We start from the raw sequence: 23,529 nt of genomic DNA on the forward strand, positions 1-23,529 counted from the left end.
AACATATATTTCTTGTTTAAAAATTTTGAAAGAATATAAGTCATCAGCTGAAATTGCTAAATACCTACATAAACGTAAAAAAAATGAATTAACTAAGGAAATATTTTAATTTTTACGATCAAAAGTCAATTTAAAATTTTACATTTCGGCACTCTGTCTCTCTTAATATCAACCCTTTGGGCTAAGGTAAATTTAATTTAATTCGTAATATTTTGGTATCTCAAATTCATTCATGATCCATGTCCTATAGATTCAGAGATATCGCGTACTTCCGTTTATCAGAAATCATGGAATTTCTATGATTAACGATATTTATCTACAATGCTCTTCCTCAACCTTGACGTACGGCTGTCGACATCACTGTTAAACAGCAAGTGAAAATGCATGTGCCAAGCATTAATTTTATTACTTCTTACTAAACATTTTGTAGGTTACTATAGGTATTTAAATAAATAAACAATAATTACCACTTATCATTGCGTATTTCTTTACTAACGTGACGGGTTCAGTTTTAATTGTATTGCCTTAGAAGAGAGTGCTCACTAGCCTATATGCTACGGTTAATTAAAGGCAACTAATAAAGCGCATTAATGATCCTGTGTGAAGAAATTTCCCAGACGAATTCTGCAATATTTTACGCTGTTTACGAGAAAACTTGAAAGGGAAGGAAATTTGTACAGGGTGATTTATATATCCATCTAATGACTTCAGGACTTCTCTAATCAGTTTAAGCCAAAATGCCTTAATGAACTAAGGTTCTAAAGCTACTAGCTTCGAATATCTCTGAAGATGCTTGATATAAGTTATTGAAACTTAGGGGTTTATATAATTAAAGACAACATTTCTCAGAATTGGTATATAAATATAGCCAACTAGTGACGGAGATATCAGGAGACACTTTCTGATAATCTCATAATTTCTACACCACTGAGTTTCCTGTAAATTCAATTAATTTATTTGATTGTAATTTATTTCAAAGAAAAAAATATCTACTATTTTGTTCGGAAACGAGTTCTTTTCGAGTTAAAAATTTTTTAAATTTAAAATTAGTTTACCATACAATGTACGATACATCGTAATTAACTCCACACTATGTGTTTCACAAAAAATCTTTATGGAATTTTCTCTTCCAGTTGTAATTATAGGTACATTGTAATCATGAAAAGCCTAAGAAATAATTGCTGTAGAATTTTGAATTATAGAGTATTGCACACGTTTTTATGCGAATCGAATAGTTTTAATAATATTTTAAATTTGTGCAACTATGTAATAAATGTATTTTAAGATATCGTGGGAAGTTATTTATTAGTGCATTGTTTTAGTTTTTTCTATATTTATTGTGTATTTTCTTACATGTGAAAAAATTTGTTAAACTAACATTTGCGCCTAAATGGTTATTTTTATTAAATTATTTTTGCCTAATCAAAAATCTGACATTTAAAGAAAGTAAATAAATACAAAAATAAATAAATAACATAAATAGCAGTGTCTATATATCATGCACATCAATGTTTCGAAAAAGGGTTTGTATGAAATTAAAAAGAAATAACTAGATGATGACTCATTTTTCAAATAAAGAAATGGAAGACATAATTTTTCTTTGATATAGGTACAATTAGGAATAAAATACTTCCAACCAATTCCCAACAACTCAGTGGTTTTTAAAAACTTGGTCGACGTATTTGAATATCAGTCAATCAAATTTTTGTTTTTAATTAGATACTTAAACTAAATTTATTCAGATATATTTGAAGAAAAAAAGATTTTCTTTGTATTTCAAGTTCCTGTATTTACGCCCCTCCTTTATTGAGACTTTTTGGCCTTAAATGATCTAAAGAACAAGTCCTGGAAGTTATGACATAGACTTAAAATACACTCTGTAAATGTACGACTTTAGTATCTTAGCAGGAAAGTTTGTATGAGTTTACTTATTTGCAACCTATTTCAATTTGGCCATGTTTGTATATTTTCCCAGTACAGAAAAAAACAGCCAAATTTAATAAAGTTAAATGTGAAAAAAGAAAAAGTGACATTTGACAATTTATTCTAAGTTTTCATAAACTTATGAAATTTGTTTAAGAATACATATATTCTATTATATATTCTCACATTTTTTAAATTATTTTTAAAATGTATTAAACTAATTCAAACAAATTCAAAAAAATTAATTTTAATAGATCTTGTCAAATGGAGTCAATGTTCTTCGATACCAGAACATACCAAGTATTTGTTTTTGTATTAATTATATTTAGATATATCACTTTTTGTTTTAATTTTAATAGATACTTCAATGCTAGTTTGGGCATGTAGTCCATAGAGTAGTTGTTTCCCGTAACATCAGCAGTTTTGTTTGACTTCATTTGATAAAAATTTTTCAAATTAATTTTTTTTAGTGCTTTGATTAGCTTAAGCATCTAAAATAGAATAAAAAAAGAGAATGCAAGTTTTCTAATTTTTATTTCACAGCTGCAAACAAAGATACAAAAGGGTAGGATTAATGGGGGGCTATGGGGGCTGTAGCCTCGGGCCTCAACAAAGACCGGGGGCCTCGGCACGATTTGGCATGAATTTTAGCTTTTTTTAGAATCAAACCGAAAAGTATTTAGGTTTCGAAGTTTTATATCGGCAAGTTGCTGATTGCGTAACTTTTTTTTTCTTTAGAATCAATGGAATCAAACAAAATAGGTTTTTGAAATTTAATATCTTTTTTTTTAGAAAAAGAGCCTGCGTAGAGCTTGTACCCTCCGGCCTCACTATAAGTTGATCCGGCCCTGGATATAAATTCTCAGAATAATTGATAAGTAAAGCTGTCACAATCGGGCCGCTAGCCATTGGCGCCGTCCGTCAGTCAGCCACGCGAGCTGCTTAGCTGTCGATTTAGTCGCCATTAGGGTTGCCAGATTGCCAGCTATCGATTACCGAACACCAGTGGCGGCTCGTGCTATATGAAAATGGGTGGGCACAACTTAGTTATGTGTGTTTTGGGAGTGGGGTCACAGAAGACAGATGCACAGGCAAAACAAAAAAAAAACACAACACTTGCAAAATGTGATCTGTTCATTTGTTGAAACTTGTCAATGAAATGGCAAGGCAGTTTGTTTAACCCAGATGCAAACCTTCGCATATGGCATGGAGCTACCGCTTACAACTCCAGTTCCTTGAGGTACAAGTTACCAGATGACGATGGTACCTAAACCTATTTACTAGAATTACCGAAGAAATTTGTGTTCGGTTTGCCTTTCATTCCGGACACGAACAATTGAGTTAATTACCGAACAGTCCGGACGAAATCCGGACGGTTGGCAACCCTAGTCGCCATAGGTAATCCCTGTAGATAATCGAACGATTTCTTTTACGATTTTAGTTGCCTTTTACTGCATAATTGTGTGTTATTATGTCGAGTGTAGTAATGCTAAAAAATAGTAAACAATTCATACTATACTGGCTAAAAAAAAAAAATACTGGTAAGTAGCTATAAAATTATTAACGTCTGTATAAAATCTATTCAAGTAGAAAACAAAACAGATATAATTTTTGATTTTTTATCTATTTTATAAAATTAATAAAAAAAGCATGGAGTGATAAATTATGTACTCAAGTCAGCATCACAGCTTTACTGTAGTAAATTTGTCCTGAAATACAAACTTGTATATATATAAAAACGTCTAAAATAAATATTTATAAACATAAAGTAATAAGTATTAAACAATTCAAAACAACGTAAAAAAAACTGGCGAAAACCAGAAGACTTAATTTATGTTTGATTGAATTTTCATACCAACTGCATGTAATCTACCATTTCATATAGTAAATAATAAAACATTTCATTCCTACTGGAGTAAATATAACCCCGAGTGGAAATTACCATATCCGGCCAGCTTGGAAATAGATTATTTAATTATACAAATATTACATCAGTACCAATATGTCGAATGGTCGTTCTCTTCAGATTTCGATATTTTATCACCACCGCGTATAAGTTTCGCTGAAAGGGCAGAAATATACCTGATGATGCGATCTATAACGAATCCCATCCAGATTGTGGAACCGATGGCAACGATGCGTAAAACAATTTACAATGTTTCAGAATGATACGGTGACTTAAATCTTATAATCATTATTCACTTTATTTTATGTTGATGGTCCGCACGCCTTTGGTGCACGGCCAATTATGACAGCTCTATTGATAAGATATCTTTTTCCATTAAATAATATATAATCGAGGTTTCTTCCAATTTTCTCTTACTACTAACAGCTACCGAATTAAGTAAGTGAAATACAATAAATGTGTGCTTTTTACAATTTATTTATCTATACTATATTTTTTGTCGCCCCAGTAAAAATAGTTCCATTAAAACAATTATTAACCGATCCCTTTGAAGCAAGAATTTATTGGTGAATTAATTTGGTAAGACAACCAATTAAAATAAAAAAAGTATCAGCAAGGCCCCTCTAGGAATATTTTAGGGAATTATCAGAATATTATTTTTGTTTACAAGGCTCGCGTCAAAAAAAAGAAGGGATTTTAAATCAAGGGATAATTAATTAGCAACTATTTTTTTTAGCCTTCGAAAACACTTATATATTATTAATTTTGGTTTTATATGCATATTGTGTAGGAAGAAGAAATTTTGGTTTAATAAATATCAAGGAACAACAGTGACATACACAATATTATGAAAAAGTCAAGTACATATTAATTATTCATGTATCAAGGGTGCAATGTGGGTGTAATCCATGTGGTATAGATAAAAACCGCAGGCCAAAATACTCAGTGGTGTGCAAGTTCTGAGATTCTCAGTGATGGAATTAGCTTGTTTTATTAACCTATGTTTAACATGTTTTGAGCTATTTGCGTACACGCAGAAAGCATTACCATGAAAATTCACACAATTGTACACAAATAAGGACAGCTAAAAGTTTCGTCAAACTTTAATGCAACATAGCTTGTAAATGCGACAAAATCTATAAATTGTTGTAAAGTTTCATGTAACGTAATAAAGGCATTGCCAGTTTGATGAAGTTGTTGCTTTAAAGTCTACCTGGGAGATAAAATAAAAGATATAAAGTCATTTTATCGCCCAGATTTGATGAAAACTTTTATTTTAAAATAAATGAAATATTAAATGCAAAATATTTTTTTATACATTTATATGTATACCCATTACCCATTACGAACCAAGAAATATTTGTTTAGACACATGATTTTTAAATATATAGTGTGTCCGCGGATGGAGTTGACAAGAGGAGAAACTTTTTTGTTTTTGACTTTATAAAAAGTTCTGCCTCTCGAAAAAATTATACTGTCATCCAAACATCTTAGATTAGATATACATGGTGCTCATAAATTAAAAAAAAAACACGAAAATACTCAAGAGTTAAGTATGTACCATAATTTATTATTTTACACAACATTTTTATGAAATAGATCTGTTTATAATCTCAAATAATGTCCTAATACAAATTTTAAAATCAAAATGTCAATTTTGACTTTTACTCTACATAGCGCTACCTCAACACTAACTTAATAATCCGCTAACTTAATAATATTTCGTACACTTTGCCACATGATAGGGAAGTATTAAAAGTGGGTATACGAGAAGGAACAAATGAATTAAATGGGCCTCAAACTATTCGCAAAGCTATATAGAGTAAAATTCAAAATTTTAATTTTGATTTTAAAATTTTTGTATTAGGACATTATTTGAGGTTATAAACAGATTTATTTTGTAAAAATGTGTAAAATAATAAATAATGGTACTTCTCTCTTGAATATTTTCGTGTTTTTTTTTTAATTTATGAGCACCCTGTATATCTATTCTAAGAAGTTTGTATGACAGTCTTTTTATAAAGAGTGACATTTTTCGATAAAGTTAAAAACAAGAGTTTCTCCTCTTGTCAACTCCATCCGTGGACACACTGTATAATGGCCTTTTTTATGTAGTTGCTAAACTGATCGATGGTTCAGTTAGATATTAACAATTTTGAGAATTGTTTTGGAAAATCTGGGAATTTTGTTATTAAAACTTTGTCTACATAACCTTCATCAGCATCACTTAAAACCCAGGTATTTCAATTATTCCATCAATATACATATAATATACGCATAATATTTTTTTATATAAGCTTAAACTTTGAATTTATTGTGTTTCTGTTTCATTTTAAATTTATGGGCATTGGAAATACCTAAAGATGAAAAATATGCCAATTCTTGACATCGTTGATTGTGGTAAATAATAGAATCTGGTTATGGTTATGGCTAAAATTGTGAATACTTTAAGCGCTGCCTTAAATTATGAAAGTATTCTATAAAGTAGACTCTACTATGAGTACTTAATAATAAGTATTTTATAATCAGCTAATTTTTAATCTATAGGTATTTAAAGTACTTTCTAGATTTTTAAACTGAAACAGGAATATGATACATTTACAGCTTGAAACTTAAAAAACTTTTTTACGCTATAAATTACAAAATTTGAGATACTGGGATTTTAAGTGATATTAATTAAGACAAGAAAATAGGAAGAATAATTTATTATTGACTTTGCTTGCCTACAGGACCTGACATTTATTAGAACCGCATAAGCATAGAATAAAATATGTAAATAATATTTATCTTTATAAGAAAACGTACGTCACTAAACCTTCTTGTGTGTCATACTTAATAACAATAACATTTCTTACTCTTACTTGTATAGTAATGTGTAAATATTAATCTAAAAAGACATATGAAATAAAATTTGATCGTAAGTATTCATTCAGCAATTTTGGACCTTCATTCATGTAGAGGAATACAATGAATATTCGATTTATTCTACCCTTTGATGTAATCTGGAAATCAGAAATCTTGTAATACACACTTTAAAAACTAATTATGATGGAGGTCACTTAAGCAAATATTTTGTTTACCAAAGAATGGCTCAAATGTTAAAAAGCTCTAATGAAACGATAATTATTTTGTGTAATAGACACGGACACTATAAGATACTATACACTTTTGAATCCAGTTTGTAAAGATTTTTAATATTTGTGTTATTTTTTGTAGAAGGGTAACAAACTATTGACCTCAGCCCATAAAAAATATTCGTATTTGTTGAAAATGAACTTTGAAATCATTAAATAATGAAAGATTCTTTCGACCTCGCTGATTTCTTATGTAGATGTGTTAAAAATGATTATCCATCAATCAGAAGTAAGAAGCTGGGAAAGCCCAGACATTAATGATAGGAGGCTCTAACGAAATCTGTTTATAATGAAGTTTGCCAACCTTTAAATTACGGCTATTTTACTTGTGCCACGATTTAAGTATCATACAGGGCGGTGCTAAATATTTCCAAGTCCTAATATTTTCAGAGCGACGTTAGTAGCTTCGTTTTGGTATACACTTTTTTCCGAAAATGGGAAATAGGAGACCTTCCTTGTTAAAGGGAATGCAGATTAGGTCCATTACCATATTTTAAAAGTCTTTTGAGATATTTTATTAATATTTTAAAGTTAACTTAAAACATTTGGGCACTAATTTAAGTAAAAAAATCGGGGTGAGTGAAAGCAATAAAGGTTCGGAGTGAATCAATTGAATGAAATTATTGAGCACATTTTCACTTAATATTGTGCGTTTTGATCATTTTACTCATTTGTAATTGTTTTTAAACTAAAACTGAGTATTTTTACTCAAATATAAGTACTGTTAAATAAATTCTTCACGTAAACTCGTATTTGGTGCACTTGTACCTAAATCAGAGTAAATGTCCTCATTACTGAGTGAGTTTAAATGTATATTAACTTCGAGTAATTTGAATGGCGCCGTGAAGATGGCACCACTTACATATTGCTTCTGTAATCTCGACCTCAGTTGATACGGATAGGGATGCTCCAGAAATGCGTGATCGCCAAGAGAACAGGCCTTAGCCGGCGGTGGCAGCGGGTCTCAGTTGGCGGGTCTGAGCCAGGACAGGAGGAGGCCCCGCGAAGTTAATTAATTTGAACACCGTCTAGCCTAATTAATCATTTGAGATAGTTAATTAAAAACCAAATCTGAGTAAAAAATGACTCAAAAATAGTTAAATTTAAATCATATTAGAGAAAAAGTCAACTCTAAATTGGTTTTATATACTCAGAATAGAGTCTTAAAGTCGCTCAATTGGTAGTTAGCAGTAATTCGGATTTGAGTAAAACTCACTCACTTCTGATGCAATAGTTTCTCTCAGTTGTACTCATACTAATAGAGTGGAAATTTCACTCAACCGGGTGCGACAGAAATTGATACATTATTGAGTAAAAGTGAATGAAATTCGAGTGAAATTTTTTTACAATGTATTTTTCAAATCCCGCATTGCTAAGGAATGGTTTTGGAAGGTATTTGTTTGATCCCCAACTTTTTTAAATTACTTCATTCTAATTTTGTTTCTTTTAAGGGTTTAATAATATGACATATGACATAGTATTTGTAACATAACAATACATTTCTCAGCATCGATCACTTATTTATTCACAGATTTCGGTATTTTACAAAAACAACCTCATAAATATATAAATATCCCGGAAACGGTTCGACTTATGTAGGTTAAACAAGTGCATCTCTGTCCTTATTAGCTTTTATTATTTTTTTAGAAAAGAAAAAAATAAAAAAGTTAAAAAAGCCAAAGGAGCAACAGTTTATGTTGTGTTGTGTATTTATGTGTTTGCCATTACCTTTAAATGAGTATATCTTCTTTATCATTCCTTTTCGACTATAAGTTTACATAAAAATGCACCCTTACCCAAAAATATCGGGAGACAACTTAGGACCACCTTCAATATCTACAAACATTTTAATACACTTATAGAAATATAATTTCATTCGGTATTCGCTTTAGCGCTAAATTTTAATGTAATGCATAAAATTTGACATAAGCTGCACTTGAAGACTGACTTGAATACATATGCATACTAATGTATGCTTGGATGACTACATTCTAATTGTTATTTTATTTTTTGAGTGGGAGTGTTAGTAACAATATATAGTTATAAAAATTAAAACTCATTGGCGTAAGGGTTTAGTCTAATTTTCTGTTCATTTATTATATCCAGTCTGGTATGTGCAGGGGCTTATTGTAAAAGCTGCCTTAATTTAGTTTAGCTAATAAATTTGTAAAAAAAATATAGCAAAGAAAATGTGTATAGATAAATTTAAAAACAAAATAAATTGTATCATTAAATTTATTCTGAATATTAGGATAATTAAGTTCATTTTTATAGATCTTGTACTATTAACTTTTGTCCAAACTTTTTATGGAGAATTGACACAATTTTTTTTCTGTGACAAAGAACCGCCTACTAGTAATATTGACTCATTGATTTCAGTTAATATTTGAGAACATACATACATAGAAAGCATCGTGATTTCTTTAACATCTGTTTGAAAAAATATATTTGAAGATTATATTAAGTCATGTATCGATTTTACACCAATTGCTTAATGGAAAGTTTGTGGTAGTAATTTCAACTTCAACACGAAGATATGATGTTTATTCAAGACACACCTTTTATAAAAGTAACGTTCTTGTGAGACTCAGATCATTGATATCGTACATCCCATTTGTGGTTAATACTTACCGTATTCAAATGCAAGAATTGCAGTTTCATTGCTGAGCTATATAATAGAGAGTAAGATAATTTATATGCTGGCAGTAGACTGAAATACAGGGTGATTCACAATTTATCCAAAAAAATTTGGGAATAGATGCGGCATGAGAAATGGAGTCAATATTGTAAAAAAAAATTTTGTAAAATCCTCATAGTTTCTGAGAAAAAAATTATTGAAGTTATAGCACATTAAACCACTACATAGCTGGACAACTGTAGTCTCTAGCATTATTCGCCACGTGGCCTCATCGACTCCGAATACTGAATTCGGATTATGCAATCGTCGTTGCGATATTTACCTGTTATCTGTGGTTTTTATAATACGTTTTTAGTAGTTGGTGTTAAAAATGGGTAGTTAGTGTCAAAAATGGTTTGCGTGTACTCGGAGTTGATGGATATCGTTTTAATTTATGGTGAAGCGTTTGTGTTATGGTGAAACAAGACATCATTTGTGTTAGTGTGGACCAGTTTCCGGTGCCGTGCAGTAGTGTATTTTTAAATCAATTTCGAACTGACCTTTTTGATTTTTTCTTTACAAAATTGTATTTGTAAGGGTCCCCTGTACATCCAAAAAATTGATGGAACCAGTTATAACCAAAATAAATTCTCTGAGCCTTCAAAAATATATTCAGACGTATTCCAATAAGCATGTAACTCTCACTCAGTTTTAATATGATGCATCAGTATTCTAATAACAAATTATAAATTATTGCTCTTATTAGCTATTCGTACGTGATGTGGCAATATTATATGAAAATATATATAAGTACACAAGAGAATATGAAGTACATTTCCTCTATTTCTCAGTAGTTGTATACCATATATCATATATCATATACCTTTTATAAAATATTTATAAGCAACGTCCTTCTGAAGTGGACAAAAAACGTAGTGAACTATCTACAGAAAAATTCCACGGATGTGCTTGTTTGTAATAGCGACCTTAAAGGAGTTCGAATATTTCCACCAGACTGGATACGATGAAACTGTCGTTTGCTTAATTTCATATTGGTTACTCTAAAGTCATGGTCTTTTACATTTCTAATTAAAGTTGATTTAATTTTTTTTTTCTATCAAATTGACAATATGATTACTGTTTGTAATTATTAGGCCCGGTACTTTGAGTCTTGGTTAAAGCTTGATTAACTGATTAGACTGTACTGATTAGACTGATTTATTTTATAATAGTATAATCACAGTCTAATCGCCTGATTAGTTAATCAAGCCTTAACCGAGATAAAGTATCGGGCCTTAGTCTAACATGATAATGATAACATAGATAACATATTTGGCAGTGTTAGAGGTGTTTGGAGTTAAGGTAAATCAAGATGCTGAATAAAAGGAATGTCTTCAAAGCATGTTTTTATTTTAAAAATGTATTGCATATTTTCTTTATTTTCAACTATTTTCTTTGTGGCATCAGTAATATACCTAGGTACCTATATAAATTTAAATTTAAGTTTAATATATGTAAATAGCTTTGAATGTTTTCACTTGTGGATTGACTACTTTTCTTGGTATAATGCTGTAAAATTATCACCTTGTAAAAACCTGTTGCAATTATATACTTAGTTAAGAAATGTTATTCTTTAAAATTACTTAATAATAACTCTGTTTCAGATAAATAATGACCCAAGTCGTCAAATATATACTGGATGGATACCATGACCTCATGGACAACAAAAGCGGTGAGTATCACATATTTTGACATATCAGTTTGCTCATGGTGTTTATTATGTTCATTGTTGCATATAGAGAACTAAATTCACACTTGCCAGTCAGAAAAAGCTGTTACTTGTGACATAGTGAAGAAGAAATATATTTTTTATTATTAACCCTCAAAGGCCTTGGGGTGGGCCAGCTTAAAAGTCACACTAGTGCGAATTGGGATTTTGCCTCTTTTGAACCTTTGTCTTCTTTATTTGTTAATGAAAATATGTTTTCGTTTTGATATAAATACGTTATGACGTAAACTGGAGTAAAATTTTCCGAGAAATCGAATGATGTAATTAGGTTTGAAAAAAAATTGTTAATTAAAAATGCGATTGAAAAAATGTTTTAATTATTTTTTAAATTCGTATATTTTTTTTATAAATAATGGCTAGAGAAAAAGTAAAAAAAGATTTTGAAGTTGAAAATCTACCTATATTTTTTAGAAAAAAAAAATATATTGATAAAATGATACAGATATTAGGTTTTTTTTAGGTTATGATTTTGGGCTCCTTTTCTGTAAATTGATGTTTGTTTTGTATAGAAATAATTAATTTAAACAATATTATTAATAAATAATGACAAATACAAGTTACAATTAAACTACTAATGAAAAAAATATTTGAAAAATGATTAATGATATATAAAGAAACAATGTTCTAGTCTAAAAAAATCGGAAATTCTTCTAGATTAGGTTATAAAAGGAATTATCGTGGTGGGGGAATCCTCGGCAGCAGCTACCTGAGAAATGCCAGCTGTTAAAAAAAAAACGGTGGTGTGAAATCGCACTAGTGTGTCCTTTGAAGGTTAAAGAAAATAAAAACTGGCAATGAGAATGGGCGATATTTTGGGCGCTAGGAATTTCAAAGTACCTGCACCAAGTCATTGTAGTTAGTGTTATAATTAACAAAAGTGGCTCAGTTTTGGTATAAGCAATATATGTTTTTTTATGAAAAATAATTCGATATTATTAAGATTAGAAAAAAAAAATAGGAACTTCTGGCCTCATTACCACTAACAGCTTTGTGTTTCAATATTTAAGGCGACTGCAAATTTCAATATAGATATGTTATAAAAATTGCTAATTCACAAATTTTAAAGCACTAGGAAAGCTTGGGCAATTCATCTATCACCCAGTGAGAATATGATGGTTTAAAAATCGTTTTGGTTGATATAACGTTATAGTATAATATATATATCTAAACGTACCTACGAGTATAAGAAACGATAAGTGCATAGTAATGTAAATGTTACAATTAAACGTTATAAAAAAAGGAAAAATGTAACAAAACAACATCATTATAGTTAAAGTATAGGGAAGTGAAGAAATATTAAACTAACCCATTTTATAAATGCACGTAGTTGCAAACTGTGAAGATGTCAGAAGCTTCAAATTGGAGTTATTCTAGTAGTGAAAAACCGTAAAATAACGTAGAAATTCTAGTTAAAAATAGCGTAGATTAGTGGGTCATTTCAATGGTTATTCAACTGATGGTTAAGATGTCAATAAACGTTATTTTAATGTTCGTGTTCTAGCTGGATATATTTTTTTATATTATTTTAAGGTTTATCATCAAACAATTCTTTGGATATTAAATACAATATTCATTTGAGCTCTGAAGGTAGGATGCGCAATGGCAACCTAGTGGAGTGAAGAGACTATACGTTCAGTAGTGCACTCTCTTTTTGATTTATGTATTTCTGGGTTCAAGTGAAGTTTGTATAAATACTGAACATTCTTCAATAGTTCTGAATATTTAACGACAATTAATACTTTAAGATTATTTTATCTTTGCAGATCCGAGGGTAAACGACTGGTTCTTAATGAGTTCCCCATTTCCCACTTTGGCGATATGTCTCACATACGTTTATATCGTAAAAGTTCTAGGTCCGAAGCTTATGGAGAATAGGAAGCCGTGTGAATTAAAGAATGTGCTAATAGTGTATAATTTATTCCAAGTAATATTTAGCACGTGGCTATTTTATGAGGTAAGTTACTAGAAGTCAAGATCGTAGGTCATTCAAGTAATGAAGGCAATGTTTGTAATTCAAATGTTACTTGGAAATATGTTTAATAAAAGATGGAAATCGTTTAAGGATATAACATATTCCTAAGTAATTTGTCCATTTATATTTGATCCTACATTTCTTTCAGAGTTGTGTAGCTGGATGGTTAAACCATTACAGTTTTAAATGCCAGCCAGTAGACTATTCCACAACCCCCTTAGCAATGAGGGTAAGTTTCACAGCATAGTAGTAGAATATCTCTACAGGGTGTTTATTAATTGAATGCCGATACTTAAGGATGTGAATCCTTGGGTCATTTTAAGAAGGAAACTTAATATCAACATATGTCCTAAACCTCTTAATTTTTGAGCTACAGGGTGTTACAGTTTTAAGAAAAAATTTACTTTTTTATTATAATTTTCTTATCACTCCAGATATTTTTATGAAATTTTGTACACACCTATTAATCATTAAGGAGCATTGTTTGATGTAAAAAATGTTTTAAAATCTTTGCCAATGACGTCCGTACGAGGTTTGAACTAAACATTTTTGAAGAAAAAAATGGTACGCCACTGCTTTTTCTAAAAACTAAAATTATTTTTAAAATCTCCATTTATTTTACAGCAAATTCGGTCCCTAGACTTACTCTCGTACGACGCACCATTTGCACGTAAAAAAATGAAAACCAAAAAAAGTTTTTTCCCCAAGTTCATTGAGACTGCTTTTGATATTTTGTTGCCATTTTGTAGACACCCACCATGCGTGGAAACACTTTTTGTGGGGCAAAAATTAATTTTCTACTTTCACAAATGACGTTCACGTAGGCATAATATTAAATGTTTGGATAGAAAAAACGGTAAGCTCATTAAATGCCCCCTTAAAGCAAATGAAATAAAAATTAGTAGGCTGGGTAAAGTGTCATAATGTATTTATTATGTATTTACAGTAGTTGTTGAAAGTGTCCTCCACCCACACGTATGCAAGCATCTACTCTTCTTCGCATAGACTGACGTACATTTTCAAAAATTCCTGGGGTGTCTCTTATGGTTTGGCAGCATACTATTATACGATTTCGTAACTCTTCTTCGGTTTGAATCGGCACTGCGTACACTAAGCTTTTCAGATGACCCCAGAAAAAGTAGTCTAAACTATTAAGGTCGGGAGATCTGGGCGGCCATGACTGCGTTCCTCCGCGGCCTATCCACCGATCGCGATAGTTGTGATTTAAAAATTCACGCACCCGTAAGCTAAAATGTGGAGGCGCACCATCGTGCATTAGCCACATCTGGTTTCTTAATAAAAGAGGAAGGTCTTCAAGCATTGGCGGCAGATCTTCTTCAAGAAAGTGTAAATACGATTGTCCATCTAATCTTCTTGGGAGAAAAAATGGGCCTATCAAATAATCGTCAATAATACCAGCCCAAACATTTATTGAAAACTGTTCTTGATGATTTGATTCAACAATTGCAAAAGGGTTTTCATCCGCCCACAAATGGTTATTATGGAAATTTCGTATTGAGTTTCGAGAAAAACTAGCTTCATCGGTAAAAAGAATGTACCTGTCAAATAACGGATTTTCCAGCAGCTTTTGAAGAAACCACTCACAGAAATTAATGCGCAACGGGAAATCTCTAGGGAGTAATGCCTGGACTCTTTCAATGTGATATGGATATAACAAATTTTCGATAAGAATTTTCCAAACAAGTACGTGTGAAACATTAAATGTTGCCGCGATTTTCCTCGTGCTAGTTTCGGGGTTCTCCTCAATTTCATGTAAAATTCCTTCTTCAAGTTCCGGTGTTCTTACTGTTTCAGGGACTCCTTTAGCACTGTGGTCTACTTTTAAATTTCCGGTTTCGTGAAGACGTCTATGAATCCCAGAAAATGTTCTCGGATCGGGTAGTACGCGATTTGGATACCGCTCTTGGTATATCCTCCTGGCTTCGTATGCATTTCCGTCGGCAACCCCATAAGTAAAATGCATGTCAGCTAATTCACCGATTGTAAAATTTACCATTTTTTATGAGATTTTACCTCCTACTCTAATAATTTTTTAATAATGAAAAATCAATGTCAACTTTATTGCGAAAAGAAGCGTAAAAAATTATGGCACTTTACCCAGCCTACTAATTTTTATTTCATTTGCTTTAAGGGGGCATTTAATGAGCTTACCGTTTTTTCTATCCAAACATTTAATATTATGCCTACGTGAACGTCATTTGTGAAAGTAGAAAATTAATTTTTGCCCCACAAAAAGTGTTTCCACGCATGGTGGGTGTCTACAAAATGGCAACAAAATATCAAAAGCAGTCTCAATGAACTTGGGGAAAAAACTTTTTTTGGTTTTCATTTTTTTACGTGCAAATGGTGCGTCGTACGAGAGTAAGTCTAGGGACCGAATTTGCTGTAAAATAAATGGAGATTTTAAAAATAATTTTAGTTTTTAGAAAAAGCAGTGGCGTACCATTTTTTTCTTCAAAAATGTTTAGTTCAAACCTCGTACGGACGTCATTGGCAAAGATTTTAAAACATTTTTTACATCAAACAATGCTCCTTAATGATTAATAGGTGTGTACAAAATTTCATAAAAATATCTGGAGTGATAAGAAAATTATAATAAAAAAGTAAATTTTTTCTTAAAACTGTAACACCCTGTAGCTCAAAAAATAAGAGGTTTAGGACATATGTTGATATTAAGTTTTCTTTTTAAAATGACCCAAGGATTCACACCCTTAAGTATCGGCATTCAATTAATAAACACCCTGTATAAAAACCGCATTTTTGTTGACATGAATACCTATATTGAAACTTCATATTCTGAGTATTTTGGAAAAAGGTACTGTGTAAACTGAGGGGCCAATATAATAAATAAATAAGACGAGTTTTCCATATCATCTCCTGTTTTTTGAAATATAGTGTAATAGCTTGAAATCAAATTTTAAGCCATATCTTTTCCAAAAACCAATGTAATGCGTTGAAATTAGGTACTGGTAATTTTTTGAGGATTTTCCTGCTAGAGGTCGCTAGCAAAGTGATATATTTTTACAGCTTTTTTGAGATTAGGTGTATGTCATATACTATAATGTAAAATTCCATTCCTAAAAGATTAAGGTCTTATTCTAAATAATTGTGTTGACACATGACTTGGAAAACCCTCAGTTCGTTAGTGCACAAGCATAATTAATTATCTCCGATACGTATAGCGGTTTTCAAAACGTACATACGAATGGATAGATTTAAAGATAATAATAATATACTTTTTTACGTCGCGAATTATGTCCGCAGTTAAAATATATTATTAAGATTCAGCTTGTCTATAACGTCACCAACAAGAGTAAAGTACTTTGTACATATATTTTCAATATTCACGTGACAAAAGAATTCTGCGAATTCTAGCAAACCCGTAAATAGAATAATTTTCTATTAACAATTACTGTGGCTTGCGTATAAGGAGACATAATTAAGTGGTTTATTGTCTTTCAGATGGCCAGAGGTTGTTGGTGGTATTACTTTTCCAAGTTTACGGAATTTTTTGACACGGTAAGTATCATAGTGATTTACCGCAACATATTTTCCATTGTTTTTTCCTGTGCAATATGAGGAGTGCAATTAAATAGCATTAAAATAAATTATATTCTATGACATCTAGAAGATTATATACTATGAGACAAGATACAAACAATATCGTTAATGTCAAACCTTGCACCGCAATAAATAAATAAATAAAAATTAATAGTTGTATTAAAAATCACTAATAAATTAGCAATAGTATTTCCGTAATTGCAAGATATACATATTCAAATAAACTCAAAAATATTCTGTTTTCATTCAAAGTACAATAAATTTGAATTTCAATTAAACTGTTATACGAGGTCTGTTAGGAAAATAACCGATTATTATATTTTTTAAATTTATTATTAATTTTATACATTATTGGTTCTTATCTTCCACAAAGTAAGTACTCCCGTCCTCTATTCACACACTTTTCCCAGAGGTATTTCCATTTCGCGAAGTAGTTCTGGATAGCTTAATTTAAAATCGCCTATAAAGCCTGTGACGAATTTGTTTTGATGTCATCAATAGTCTGAAAACGGCATCTTTTCAGCACTGATTTTAATTTCGAAAATAAGAAACAATCGCAAGGAGCCAGGTTTTTCTTGCAGATTTTTTCACGTAACCGTTGTAAAGTGCATTGATTGTACACATGGTTCACTGTTTCACATTGAGGCAAGAATTCAAAATGCACAATTCCACAGTCTAAAAAAACAGTGAGCATCACTTTGATATTGGATCGAGACTGACGTGCTTTCTTGGGACGCGAAGATCCTTTGCCAATCCATTGTGATGATTGAACTTTTGTTTCAATGTCGTAGCTTTCCTCTCTCGTTATGATCATTTAAATGAATGTTTCATTGTCATTTGATTGTTCAAGGAGTTGCCGATAAACTTCCACACGATTTTCTTTTGTTGTTCGGCATCAAACGAGGAATCAATTTTGCTGCAACTCGAAACATGTTCAATTTTTCAGTCGAAATTTCATGGCATGACCTATTTGAAATGCCAACCTCTTCTGAAATTTCTCTGACAATCAGCGATTTGCACGCACTAGGTCTTTGAATTTCTGAACGTGGGAGTCGTCAGATGGAATCGAAGGCCTTCTTGGTCGAGGATCATCTTCAATTGACTGACGACCACTTTTAAATCACGAAAACATCTCCGTAAGCTCGTTTCAAAAGTTGGAACGTTTCCGTGAGAGTTTTCTCTAGTTTCATGCAAAATTCCAGAAACTCGCACATTTCAAAAGTTATCACTAACACTTAAACACTTTGCACTCAAATAACAATACCACAAAAATTAAATGAGACATCAATAATCCAAGAGTATGTGGTTACAGAGAGGTTCTGCGCAATGCAATGCTCACTAAAAATCACTAAATATTTCCATTAGCGTGTAATTAAAAAGTTTGTTTATAATCTGAACAGACCTCTTATTACTATTTGGAAACTGATTCATGATATTAATGCCTTCAGATTTGTTTCTTCAATAATAGCTTTATTTGATCTTTCTTTTACGATAACTTTTGAAATAATCTTTTCAAACAATTTAAGTCAAGTCAGAAATATTTATTGCGCATAGTTACAATGGCAATATGCATACCTATACACAAAAGGACTAAACACACTAGATAACTGATGATTAGCCTACCCCTTAGAAAGTCAGTTAACTCACACATAATAACAAGTTACATATTAAAAACAATATAATTATAAAGAGCTATTACAACAATAACAAATTATATAACAACAATAACAAATAACTTATAAATATACATACACTCATACAAGCCTATGCAAATACACATACAAATACATAGTATACTCAGACACACTCATACACATACGCATATTATATTAAAACAACTAAAAAACTAAAAAAATAAAAAACTAGGAAACAGCAGCATTTGTGGAGTTATCGTTTTCCATGACCAACTCACGAATGCGTTTCTTAATAAGAGGTGCATTACGGAATGTTAAGTCCTGAGGCACCAGTACATTATTTAATGCCGTAGCTGCTAAATGACTAAATGAACATCTGAAATAGTCAGTTCGATGACGATTATTTGCAAATCATGTAAATTACGAAGCTGACGATCATGTACACGTTATTTACAAAAACACAAAAATGAACAAAGCGTCTTTCACAGAGTCTAAATTTATCAAACTGTCAAATAAAATTAGTAACATGGTGAAGAAAGGATATATATATATGTGACAAAACGCACCAATTTTGAATTTTTTGCAGCTTAAATTTATCAGCAAGTGTAAGTAAAGGACCATAAACATAATCACAATAATTTAGATGAGTCAAAACTAAGGAATTATTTTATTTATCAGAGCTCAAATAGCGTTTTAAAGGCGCTATTTGCTTAAAGGCTATGAACGCATTGTTACATAACACACTAACATGTTGTGAGAATTTCAGGTCATTTTCAAATACATGACCCAGATTATTTACTGAACTACAGCTTTCCAAATGACAATTGTCAATATAAACAGCAAAATCCCCCAACTGTCTAGTTTTTTAAGTACCGATAACCAGGTTTGTACGCTTACTTGGGTTAAGTGTTAGATCAGTTTTATCGCATAACTCCTTAATCCGATGCAAGTCAGAATTTATAAGATCAACAGCAGTTTGTTTATTCTCGATTTCGAAGCTGTACACAATTTATAAATCATCTGCATACTGCAAATAGTGTGCACTACTGACAAAATCCGCGGTACATATACTAAAAAGAAAGGCCCCAGGACAGAGCCTTGTGGCACTCCAGATATTATTATTCTAGGTTCAGAAAATAAAAGACCGTGTTCAGTTTTAATTTTAGTAAGTTGCATTCTGTCTTTAATTTAGGAATCAAACCAATCATGACATTTATTATGAATTCCATAGAAAAATAGTTTGGCCAATAACAGGCAGCTGAAATCTATTGAGTCAAATGCTTTTGACATATCTAAAAGCGTGAGGCTTAATACCCTATGGCACGTCGATGACCCGTAAAGCATCATCAACCACAGCCGCAAGTACCGTTCCTGTACTAATTTTTTTACGAAATCCTGATTAGTTAGAAGGTAGAACATTATTAGAATTGAAGTGAGTGATGAGCTGATTATAAATAACTCGTTCCGGTATTTTAAGGGAAACTGACAACAAACTAATAGGTCTTAAATCTGCAAAATCTTTAGCATGCGATTTCTTAGGTATAGGGGTAACAATTGATGTTTTCCATTGATACGGAACAACTCCAGTTTCAAAATCATAATTAATTATTATATGTGTAAGAGGAAAAGTAATCACAGGCGTACATATTTGTAACATACTACCGGAAATACCATCAAAACGTATTAGGCGGGTTTTGTTTATAAATCAAACTTTCAATTAAATTAACAGAAACAGGTAAATATTTTATATTTATCGATACATTTTCCTATTTCGATCGTTTGCATATAAATTTTTGTACACATCGGGCATTGATTTAGTTTAGCTTATCCTTTTCGACCTAAAAAGAAAATTTTATCTCAAACCATCAACATACAATTCATTCCAGTGTCTACTACTTTGTTTTTTAAACTTCGCTTTCTTGATTTGAATGAACGATGAATTTTCTAAGTAAATTACACGTATACCTGATGTAACATTTACGGCAAGTATTGTAACGACAGAAGAAATCCAGAACGGCTGCTTTAGAAAAGTAAAAAATAGTGTGCTTGACTCAAAATCAAAAGAAAATTTGAAATCGTTAATAAGATGCATACATTTTTTAAAACGATGTTTAATGATGGAAATAAAGAAAACGCTGTTACAGTTTCAGGGAAATATTTAAAATAATAATAATAAAAGATAAAATCAATTTGAGACTTTGCATATATCTGAAATGCAACATTATTCTTATGGAAATGCAACTATGTAGAACACTTATAGCTGTTTTACATTGACAATTTATTGATGAATTAATTCATGAAGTCGCTTCATCAAGAAATTGGACAAGTGTAATGCACCAAATCTGCTGTCGAATAAGTTCATGAATTTATTCATCAAGTTCTTGACGAATTAGAACATGCTCTAATTTTCGTCAATTTCTTCGTGAAGTTCAGAAGTACCAACCCAACAGATTTCCAGCTACAGATCAGTAATGAGGTTATGTTATTAATATGTAAATAATTGTGTGGCATCGTACTAGTTTTGCATTGATTTTACTGATTTGTTACTTACAAAAACTAATGTTTATATAATATGTGTCAAAATGGTACCGCTGTTGTATCACTACAATTATGAGTGGAAATGTGACATTTTTGAAATTTATTTGCTTTTTTGATTCATTGGTAGAACTGATTCATGCGTCAAAAAACTTGACAAAGTCTGTAGCAGTGTAAAACCACACTGTTTACCAATAAATTCGTGAATTAATTCATGAAGAACTTCGTGAATTTATTCATGAATAAATTGTCAATGTAAAACAGCTATTAGCAATTAAGTATGAAATGTGTTAGCTATTGTATTATTCAGCACAAATATTGTAAATGTATATTTTTTCATAATAAGTACTTTATTTATTGCCTCTATTCTTCTAGATTGCTTCAGGCAACTATATGAAATATGTAGACAAAGGGAAAAATTTCGGTTTATTATGTGATACAGAAAGTAATTCTGATGCTACGTAGTACTTGCCATACAGGGTGTTCTAAAAGTCCGTCAGGAAACTCCGGGAGGTGATTCTACGGATTAAAATAATAGCAGTATGTGATGAAATTTTTCTTCGAATTGTTAATTGTTTGCAAGTTATAGCTTGTCAAATTTCATTTTTTTTATTTTTCTATTTAAATAACTTATTGAATTCAAGTTCGAATAGTCTCTCATTTGGCACATCCACTAAGTAAATGAAGCTCTATTGGACCAGTCAGAGAAAAGTTTCATTATCCGCCGCTAGAGGGCACTTTACCCAGGACTCAAAATTTGTTTTGGTCATAACCTCTTTCTCTTGCTAGACATCACAGAAATGTGAACATTATTGAAAAAAGAAACAATATCAAAAAAATTATGTACTCTTTATTCAAGCCGATAAATGTAACCGTTTACCAGGAAATTCCTATTAATGTGCAATTAAACATAAAATTTTGATAATTCTTTCTGTAATTAATCAAGTTGCCATGCTTCAAATAAATGTCATTAGTAATTTTGTTGTTACGAATTGTAACAAAAATTGTTTAAAGCAAGATATGAGTTCACAATAACTTTTTCCGCTCTGTAATAGCATTGTGGAAAAATAAGATGAGGATAATGAATTTACTAACAATATTTTATTTACTAACAAAGCTGGTTTTACAAAAGAAGGTATTACAGCATGGCAACTTGATTAATTGCCGAAAGAATTATCAAAAATTTGATGTTTAATAACACTTTAATAGCGACTTCCTGCTAAACGGTTAAATTTATCGGCTTGAATAAGGAGTACATAATTTTTTGTAAATTAATATTGTTTCTCTTTTCAATAATGTTTAAATTTCTGAGACGTCTAGCAAGAGAAAAAAGTTATGAACAAGACGAATTTTGAATTCTAGGTAAAGTGCTCTCTAGCAGCGCATAATGAGACTTTCCTCTAACTGGTTCAATAGAGATTCATCTACTTAGTGGGTGTGCCAAATGAGAGACAAATCGAACTTGAACTAAATAAGTTATTTAAATAGAAAAATTACAAAAATTGAACTTTGACAAGCTGTAACTTGCAAACAATTGACAATTCGAAAATTTTTTTTATCACATAATCCTATTATTTTAACCCGTAGAATCACCTCCTGGAGTTTCCTGACGAACTTTCAGAACGCCCTGTATATTAATTAACTAATTATTTTTCAAACATCGTTTTATGTTTGTAGTTCTTCTTTGTTCTCCGAAAGAAAAACAACCACGTGTCAACCCTTCACGTCATCCACCATGGTGTCATGCCCATGTCGGTCTGGTTTGGAGTAAAATTCACACCAGGCGGTCATTCCAGCTTTTTCGGGTTTTTGAATACCTTTGTTCACATTATTATGTACAGCTACTACCTTCTTGCCGCCCTTGGGCCACAGTACCAGAAGTACCTTTGGTGGAAAAAATACTTGACTACAATCCAAATGGTAAGTAAATTATTTTATTTGTTATTTTTCCTATTTGAAAAAGTTTTCAGTTGTGTTAAGGTAACATTATAGAAATTAAAGAGTATTGCAATAAATAATTATTGAAAATTAGAATTGTTGTAGATGTAATTAAAATTTGAATGAAACTTCTGACGTAAAATAAATTTTAGTAAACAGTCAGTTTGAAGAACAGATCTGATGATACTATCAGAAATAAAACAATAAATCTCGATCAATTGTTTGAGACATTACAAACAGGGGAAATATTTTACTTTCAGATTCAATTTGTGCTGGTTATGGTTCACGCATTCCAACTGCTTTTCATCGATTGCAACTATCCCAAAGCCTTCGTTTGGTGGATCGGAATGCATGCTGTCATGTTCTACTTCCTCTTTTCCAAATTCTATAAACAAACATACTCCAAGAGGGAGAGGAAAGATAAAACAGCAGTAAGTACTTAATTGTTTTTAAATATTTTTCCTTTATATTAGCGTATAACATAGGTTTTCTAGGAGAA

The 23,529-nt window shown here is 31.1% G+C and overlaps 1 protein-coding gene across 1 annotated transcript in view; it reads left to right on the forward strand.

Annotated features, from left to right (window-relative positions):
* LOC108905754 (elongation of very long chain fatty acids protein AAEL008004-like) overlaps positions 1 to 23,529 on the forward strand; it is a 65,374-nt gene that overhangs the window by 36,051 nt on the left and 5,794 nt on the right. The window contains exons 2-7 of the mRNA XM_018708763.1: positions 11,245 to 11,312; positions 13,133 to 13,323; positions 13,490 to 13,570; positions 16,825 to 16,881; positions 22,770 to 23,012; positions 23,291 to 23,461. Coding sequence (XP_018564279.1) covers positions 11,252 to 11,312; positions 13,133 to 13,323; positions 13,490 to 13,570; positions 16,825 to 16,881; positions 22,770 to 23,012; positions 23,291 to 23,461 — 804 coding nt within the window. The 5' untranslated portion in view covers positions 11,245 to 11,251. The remainder of the gene's footprint in view (positions 1 to 11,244; positions 11,313 to 13,132; positions 13,324 to 13,489; positions 13,571 to 16,824; positions 16,882 to 22,769; positions 23,013 to 23,290; positions 23,462 to 23,529) is intronic.

Source organism: Anoplophora glabripennis, unplaced genomic scaffold (genome assembly GCF_000390285.2).
Source record: "Anoplophora glabripennis isolate ALB-LARVAE unplaced genomic scaffold, Agla_2.0 scaffold181, whole genome shotgun sequence".
NCBI lineage: Eukaryota > Metazoa > Arthropoda > Insecta > Coleoptera > Cerambycidae > Anoplophora > Anoplophora glabripennis.